The sequence below is a fragment of the Pituophis catenifer genome, unplaced genomic scaffold (genome assembly GCF_029215685.1).
Source record: "Pituophis catenifer annectens isolate HBS135680 unplaced genomic scaffold, rPitCat1.0.hap2 SCAF_4, whole genome shotgun sequence".
Taxonomy (NCBI): Eukaryota; Metazoa; Chordata; class Lepidosauria; order Squamata; family Colubridae; genus Pituophis; species Pituophis catenifer.
Window position 1 is genome coordinate 70164178 of NW_027256884.1, and position 9103 is coordinate 70173280.

Genomic DNA, 9103 nt, shown 5'->3' on the forward strand with positions numbered 1-9103 from the left:
ATGATAAAGGCTGGACAAAAGGTGGCACAGTTCTCATCTTGGCAGGTGAGCAGATTTTGTCTTTATTGCATAAATTATACAGAAAGATGTGGAGGAAAGATGTTAATTGATGATTGGGATCAGAGATATTTATTTCCACACCATTTGTGCATTTATTTCAGTACTGCCATTTCCCCCCAAACTATGTTTTTCCAGATTTCTTCCAGTTTTCATTTCTCAACAAGCATCATAGACATAGGAGAGCTGAAGTTTAGGGGAAGACAGCAACAAGTGGCCATAGGCCACAGGCATATTAATTGAGTGGAAATAAGGAAGGCTGCAGGGATCATTGTTTTCTGAAAAACCATTTTCGGGTAGTAATCCAGAGAACAATCATTTGGGAGTAGCCCATTAAAATCAGCCCTTAATTAATCTCCAAATAAGTGTGCAAAGTATTGAGATTTTAGAAGGCTTACAAGATCAGAAAACAAGCAAAACCCCTGAGAAAAAGACCTGTTGTTTAAACAGGAAATGGATAACATGCATTTTAAAGAATTCTTTTAAAATCCAGAAGCAGAAGCAACCATTACAAGCAAACATTAAATGGAATATTTTTGTGCTTTTGTTTGTTTTTAGATTTGCAAGAACATTTGTCAGGTCTGAGATGCCATAGTGAATAATCAGGGTAATGTTGGCCATCATTTTAAATGGTAAGTAACTTCTAATTCTAAGAGACTCCACAGATTTTTCTAAACACCAAGATTTAGTTTTTTTTATTTTGAAAGCATTTATCATACATTTGTTTGCCTTTCATTTTTGTTTGTGCTGCTGCAACTAATAATATCTAACTACCCTGTTTTCCCCCAAATAAGACATCCCCTGATAATAAGCCCAATCGGGCTTTTGAGCACATGGCAATAAGGCCAAGCGCTTATTGCAGGGTTCAAAAAAATATAAGACAGGGTCTTATTTTCAGGGAAACACGGTACCAGCAATCTTTATCTAAAAAGAAAGAGCAAAAAAATATATTCTGATATTTGAATATTCCTGACAAGAAATTATATCCATCTTATTGCATTTTAGATTTTGATCTGAAACACGTCCATTTCATCTCCCATTATACAACTTTCAGGCACTTCTGTCTCAAAGGATTTCACTTTTTCTAATTAGCAAAATGGATACTCATGAACTTATCAACAAACTGCAAATACTGCCAATTTCTTGATAGATTGAAGGAGAAAAAGGGTTTTCTTGTTTGTTTGCATTAGACATTCCATTCACAATAACAGACTCACAGTTGGAAGAGATCTTGGATTTCTTCTAATCCAACCCTTACTCAGGCAGGAAACCCATTCAAGAGGAAATGATTACTTGATAATTATTTCAGAGTATAAAATATGTTATAAATGTTATTTTGTAAAATAGAGGAGGCAATTTTGAATGTTAATTACACAATTTGATTTGTTCAAACAATTAATCAAATGTATTCCCATCCACTGGAACAAAAACTCTTGAAGATCAGAATCGGGGCCCCATCTTGTCAGGATTATATAGTCTGAAATACTCAAATGGAGGCATTCAGGAAGCTCAGAACAAGATCAGGAGGTTGATTGATTGACTTCTCCCTCTGGAGCTTTCTAGAAGCAAGTATTTCATATGTTTCTTGTGATCAGAAATGGTAAAAGCCATAACTAGTCAGTAGTAGCCCAATCTCCATGAATTTATCTTTCAAAATAAAACTTTTATCTTCATTTTCCATATCTTGCACTATTTTCTATCATGTCTCTCATGTTCTGCTTTCTCTCCAAACTAAAAATGGTATATAATCATTTCTGTTTTGACTGCCTAATTATGCTGGTTAGGATTGTGAGTGTGTATTTTTCCCAGCTTTCCTTTGAAGTGCAGTGACTGAACTGAATAGTGTGTTTTCAAGAGCATTCTTATAGAAACCATTACCATATTGACTATTTTTAATTTGCTTCCTAGTTATTCCAAGTATAGAATTTGACTATTGATCAGGATTCTAAAACCTATTTCCTCCTCAGTCACTGCAAAGTTTACACACATATGCATACAATGGGATTTGCTGAGTGGTAGTGCACCTGCTTTGTATACAAAGGATTTTAGTCCTAGCAACTCAGATTCACACATTGCACCAAGCATTAAATTGGACTGGTTTTATTTGACATAGGATATTATATGAGCCTAATCATTGTCTCGTAATCAAGCTAACTATGGCTTTCTGTGATGCATTGTCCCAGTCATTTTAACACAATTCCATATATACTTTGCCAGTGTTTTTTTCTATGGCATAGATGGAGAATCAAACCTTTAAATATTGCTTGACTCAAGTTCTAATCAGCTCCAGCCACATGATTAAAGATAGTTGGAAGCCTAGAGAAGCCCACATTCCTCATCCTTGGAATGTAATTAGACCAGTTCCAAAACCATTGGTGAAAACTGTTTCTGATCTATTGCAAAAAATGTGCCTTGTATAAGAAGAAATATTGTTTCTTTTTTGTTTGGCTCAACTGGAATCAGAGTTTTAATTTAAGGATCCTAGCCTGGCTTGCATTTAAATAAGCCTTCTATCTTTTTATGAGTTGATTACTGGATCATGGAAGGAGTATGTAATGCAAAAGGAAAACCTAGTTATATAAACTATATAACAGTGCAATTAGTTTATGCCTAAACAAGCTCTTACTATATTACCTAAACTTTACTTTGGGGTTAGCTATTCCTTCCAATAGACAATGTTCAACTGAAGCTCTAGGAAAGCAAGCATCTCTAGACATTCTGTTACTACCTTGTTTTGGTTAGAAGCAGTGGTGGGATTCAAATAATTTAACAACCACTTCTCTGCCCTAATGACTGGCTGGGTAGGCATGACGGGTGGGCATGTGACTGGGTGGGCATGGCCAACTCAATGTCACTTACTATGCCTGGCCCCGCCTCCTGGCTGCTCGCCTCAAGGGCCTCAACAAGATACAATTTCCCTCTCTATTTATTTACTACTACTGAACATCACTTAACAACGGTGGCAAGGAAAATCACAAGTGGAGCAAAACTCACTTAAATCTTGCTTAGCAATGGAAATTTTGACTCAGTTGTGGTCATAAGTCGAAGACTACCCCTAATGAGAATGTAAGATAAGGAGCCTATTTTGCTCACCTCTTTGGGGTGACTTTCAAGAAACATTTCAAGACTTGAAAGATTTTGGGCACAGGTGGTGGTGGTGTCGCTGAAGCGGGTCCTCTTCTCTCCTTGGTTGGAGGGGCAGCCGCAGTCAGCTGAAGGCCACGAGAGGGAGGTGGGGAATCTGAACGATGGTGGCGCTCCTGGTGGGAAGGCCCTTTGGTCGCTTCTCACGTGAGGAGACAGGATGCTATAAAGCCTCTGCGGCCTCATGTGGTGCTACCCAGCTGCCTCGGGAGCAGGGGGAAAAAGAGGCCAGCTGGCAGGCTGAAGCATTGCTTCTTTGCTCTTCCACCTCCACTCTTGCAAGTTTCACTGCCTTTTCTCTTCCTGCACAGCCTTCCCGATCTTTGAGAGTGCGACTGAACACCAACATTGCACTCTCCCTTCTCTGCTAGCGGCCACCCCTTCTCCCTCTCCCCGCTGCTGAGCGATCTCATGTGAAGAAGAAGGGGAAGCTGCTAGCAGAGAGGGGAGAGTGTGATGTTTGTGCTTCTGGACGAGGGGACCCAGGAAGCGTCTGGGTCCAGCTCACCTGGCTTCTCTTCCTCTTGCAGCCAGCTTTCCCATTTAGGGAGCTGCAGTCTCAGAGTGAACCTTCGGCCTGAGGCTGGCCTCTTTATTCCCCCTCGCTCCTGAGGCAGTCCTCTGGAACAGCAGTGGCAGCATACGTGGCTGCGACAGGAAAAGAGGCCAGATGAGCTGGACCCAGATGCTTCCTGAGTCCCCAAGTCCCAGAAGAACCAACCTTGCACTATCCCCTCTCTACTAGCAGCTGCCCTCTCCTTCACACAGGATCACCTGGCAGCGGGGAGGAAGAGGTCTCCCTAGAGGGTGGCCTCTAGCAGCTCCAAACTTAAATGCGGAAACCAGCATACTGCGGAAGGGAGACCCACTCCAGACCTGCTTTGTTCGGGCAAAGGGCCACCTCAGGGGTGACATGGCAAGGCTTGGCCTCCTTTTGGGCCAGGCTCTCAGCTGTTGCCTGCTCACCCTCCCCTCCACCTCAGGTCTCACATCCAACCTGTGATGGGGGGATTCGCCACTTCTGGGCAGCAGGTGAGCAACCCTCGTGGGAGAGTGCCATGCTGGGGCACTGTGTGCTTGAACCAGGCACTTTCTCTTGGCCCTCCCTCCTGGAGCTGGGCCCAAAAGATGTCCAAACCTCACTGTGTTCCCCCCTCCAGGCAGCCCTTTGGCCAAGCATGGTGGACCCCAAACTGATCTCCCTCCCCCACCGTTGGCCTTAACTTCTCAGGCCAGGTGAGGAGTGGCTGGGAGGGGAGCAGCGAGGGTGCCCACCTGCAGGCCGCCCATGAAGAGGCTGCTTGGGTAGCCATGCAGCGCCACCAGCAGCTCATGGATTATGGTGCCACATAGGGACCAAGCCCCTCTTCTCAGGAGCCCCAACAATGCCCCTGTCCTCCTTAGGGCAGAGCCAGCTCTGGGTACTAGATTGCCCCCTGCAAAGCCCGTTGTCTGCCGAGGAGCCTAGCCAAGGCCTTGTTCACTGCCCACTGAGGCGCCTGGTGATGGATGGGGTCCTTCAGGCACTTAGCTTGACTGCCTGTTTAGTAGCTGCAGCTCCTCCCTCTGAGTGCTTTGTCAGAGCTGCCTTGGGATTTTGCCTGTGCGGACATCACTTGCTTGGAGGGAGGCAGGAGGCAGTTAGAGGAGTGCTGAGCCAAAATGGCCTCAGGCAAGGCCAAACGAGGCGAGTAATGGCTGGCAGGGGGAGGGGCAATCCATTAGGCGGGCTCAGCATGGTGATTCAGCTGGTTTGCTGAACTGCACACAATGTTAACAACCAGTTCAGCTGAACCAGTGTGAACCAGCTGAATCCCACCACTGGTTAGAAGTGAAAAAACAGAATGGAAAGATTCCCAAAGATGCTTTTTCAAAAGGCAACTGGACTTTGTTTTTCCTTGAAGATGTTTCGCTTCTCATCCAAGAAGCTTCTTCAGTTCTTGACATTTTGCTTCTCATCCAAGAACTGAAGAAGCTTCTTGAATGAGAACTGAAATGTCAAGGAAAAACAAAGTTCAGATGCCTTTTGAAAAATTACCTTTGGGAGAAGCATGAGCTGGATGACTGAGACTCTCCATAGATAGAAGGGAAGAATGTAACATGGAATACATGGGATTGTCTATTTTTGTAAACTACAGTTTAAAAAATGTCTAACTTAAGGGTTATCTTAACTTCTGCTATCTGCATTGACATGTCCATTCTTTTTGCAGTGACCATAAAACTGAAGTGGTTTGCCATTGCCTTTGTTTGATTTTCTCCCTCCCCCCTCCCAATCTTCCCAATTATAGCTTGGGATAGCCTGATGGCTTTTCCATTGAACTAACCAGGTTTGAGCTTACTTATGTTCTTGAAGATCAGCCATGATTACGTACTGCTATTGGTACTTGTCACATACTCTGCATATTTGAAATCAAAAGAGTTAAAAATAATACCTGTAACACTTTAGAGAGAAGCTATCCCATAAGTGATTATACTTCTTTAGAGAGTAAGAATATGATGTCTTCCTATGACGTATAACAAGCTTCTTCTTTTAGTGGACAAGTTTTTCTTGTATTAGCATTAGAGAGATGGGCCTGCAGTGTTAGATTCCAGGTGAAGTTGCTATCATTTTGCTAATGTTTAGCTATTGCAACACTTACTGGATGGGTGGAATTCAGTATCACTATGTCCTCACTGTATAAAATACATCAAAGAATTTGTGAATAAGTCTTAGGAATAAACAACTCCTAATTTCAATTTTGTGAAAAATAAAGGGCAAAATAGTAATGACTATGCAATGAACCAAACAATAATACTTCACTTTTTTCTACTTTGCTTTTATAAAATTGAGTACACTTCATATATATGTACAATTTCCCATTTTCTTTTAAGAAAGTAGTATATGCAGTACAAGTGCCTAAAAACAGTCTTCCAGACAAGATTCCTATGATTGTCTAAGAACTGAAATCCTTTCAGCTTTATGGCCAGTTATTTCACTTGGGCAAGAGACATTATTGTGTTACATTGGGGATTCACTCCGTATTACTACATATATCTTGCTATGTTTTACTACTGAAAACCATGGAACATATTGTTCGTTAATAACTTATGAGAACATCCGTTGAAAATTAAAATTCCTAAAGTTAACTAAAGTGCTAGAATTACTGTATACATTTAACCATAGCAAAATTTGCTTGATGTTGGATTTTTGTTATGCGAGAGCCACATGGCTCTCACATAACAAATGTGATACGTTATGTGAATATGGCCTACATATTGGTTGTGTGACTATGGCCTACATAGTCATTGTGTGAATATGGCCTACATATAATACGTTATAATGCGTTGTGTGACTAATGTCTTTAGAAGGTAATATTTCTGCATTCTACTCATTTTCTGAGTACAGCTGGTAAGTCTGCTTGCTCTAGGCTCATGAGATGTTTTCCTGTATCCCAGACAAATAAATAAAAACAGCGAAAGAGAAAATTACAAGAGGATGGAGAAAATTTTTACTTCTGTATATTAGATCAAATTGCTCCACTGGAGATATATCAAAAAATCAAAGAACAATAATAGTTCTTGATAATATCGAAGAATTAGTGGTTGGGCCTGGATTCTATCTTGAAGTGGAGGTTAATTTTTTATTTAGTATATTGTATGAATCAATGTTGAAATTTGTAAACCATAGTTTATAATTCTACATTTTTTGTGAATCACAGAACCACACTGTGGTTTTTTGAAATCATGGCTAGGCAAGCCATGGCTTTATGTGAGGTGTGAGACCAGTCTGCATAAATCAGAATTGTTTGTGTTCATTGCACTATCATTAAAGTTTACTAATCTCTCTTTTCTCTTTCTTTCCTTGGGCATAATGATGGGGCCCTTTCTTGCCAGTCTTGCTTTGCATCTGCCCTGTGCATTCGGTGTGGGCTTGTGTCCGTTCCTGTCCTGCCAGTTGTATCTGCACTGAAGAGAAGAGTTGTGCCATTCTTTGTGACAGAGCTGGCCTTGCACAGATCCCTAATGAGTTTCCTTGTGAAGCATATTCTATTAACTTGGATAAAAATAACATCAAATTCCTTGCTGAGAGGGCATTTGGTACTCTCCCGTCCCTAAAATCTCTCTCAATAAGCCATAACAACATATCCTTTATTACTCCTGGTGCTTTCAAAGGGCTTGCTAGCTTAACTGAGTTAAAAATGGCCCACAATGAATACATTCGTTATCTGCATACCAGGACTTTTATTTCTCTCCAGAGGCTAATCCGATTGGATTTAGCAGACTGCAATCTTTTCAATATTCCAGACAGGATTTTTATAGAGCTTCCAGCTCTTCAAGAACTCTTTTTCTTTCAGAATAACTTCCGAAGGATCCCAGGAGCTATAAGAGGGATGGAGAATTTGACCCATGTTTATTTGGAGAAAAACAAGATTGAAGCTGTAGCATATAATTCACTTCTGGGCCTGATCCGGTTGAAATATCTCAATCTGCAAATCAACAGAATAAATGTCATTCATAATAGAGCTTTTCAGGATTGCCAGAAATTGGAATACCTTTATTTAAATGACAACTTAATCAGTGACCTCCCTGAGAATTCCTTTGATGGTCTGCAGCATCTAAAGATGCTTAATCTTGGTGGCAACTTTCTCAAGATTGTCTTTAATACTTGGTTCCAGGATCAATCTGAACTGGAAGTTTTGTATTTGGACAGAAACTGGATCAGTTATATTGAGGAAGGTGCTTTTGAAAACCTCACGAGCTTGGTATATTTGCACTTGAACAGTAACAATCTAACTACGTTGCCTTTCTTAGTCTTTCAACCAGTCTACCTCCTAGGAAGACTCTACCTTTTCCGGAACCCCTGGGACTGTGATTGTAAGATTGAGTGGCTAAAAGAGTGGATGGAGAATTATGGACTTGTGAGAGATATTCCTTGCACTTCCCCATCTTCAGTAGTTGGCCTTGACTTAATTGATGTTATTTTTGAGAAGACAGATGAAGGTATATGTCTTGACCCAGAAGAATTAAACACCTCATCTTCTACACCTCTTCCCATGCAAGAATTACAGTCGACGACAGAGAATAAATTCAACAGTCTTATCTCAAAATTTCTACTCCAGAAGGGACTTTCAGAGGAAGTGATAAACACTACAGAAGGTTTCAGCAACATTACTCTGTTAGATGGCTTGATTAATGAAGCATCTTTAGGACTAAGAGAACGTCATATAAAACAATATTTTAATATTTGGGTATTCTTTATGTCTCAAGCATTATGGACCATATAACCCAAAATTCTTTAAAATTAATTTGGTTGTTTTTCTACTCAAGCATGGATCAAAAAAAGAAGATTGTGATATTAATACTATATTTAGAACTAAATATAAAAATATCTTCTGGGTCCATATTTTAAAATAGATTCATATTCATAATTAAGAAATTAAAATGAGAGAAAATTGAAAGGTAATAAACCCAGTTGTCTTTATTTACTAAGGGAGTTCTGCAAAAAACATCATAGGTTTCACCACTATTACTCAGATATAGAAACAGTACTATAGTATTTAGAAGTTCTGAACGGAATGGAAGCCAAAAAAGAGGAGTAACTTCCCTTACCGAGGTTTCACGGACATTTGGTACCTGTTGTAGGAAATGATATATTGGTTTAGATCAAACAATGTCAAATTCTCAGTTTCATTTGGTCATTTTAACTCTCCTTAAGAGGGTGGTTTGAAGCTAAAAAAAAAGGAATCAATATATGTAGTACACAATGAGCTTTAAGCATCACTCCTCTTCTATAGAAAAACATTGTACTGGGGCTTCCAATGACCCCAACCCTATTGGATTTTAGGAAAGATTGAAAATATGTTTGTTCCAGTGAGCTTTGGGGGTAGAGATGTTATAAGGTTGTTCCTTGTTTCAATATCTT

At 40.4% G+C, this 9103-nt stretch overlaps 1 protein-coding gene across 1 annotated transcript; it reads left to right on the plus strand.

Annotated features, from left to right (window-relative positions):
* The first annotated feature begins 667 nt into the window (after positions 1–667).
* On the plus strand, positions 668–8498 carry NYX (nyctalopin). Its single transcript, XM_070943446.1, has 2 exons — positions 668–689; positions 7075–8498. Exons 1-2 carry the CDS (start codon positions 668–670, stop codon positions 8463–8465), a joined length of 1413 nt encoding a protein of 470 aa, XP_070799547.1. The 3' UTR covers positions 8466–8498.
* Positions 8499–9103: the final 605 nt, after the last annotated feature.

Bases quoted from the DNA above. Each gene is read 5' to 3' on its own strand.
- NYX (XM_070943446.1), top strand. From the start codon at position 668: ATGTTGGCCATCATTTTAAATG. The intron at 690-7,074 runs GTAAGTAACTTC...CTTTCTTGCCAG, and splicing joins GTTGGCCATCATTTTAAATG to TCTTGCTTTGCATCTGCCCT.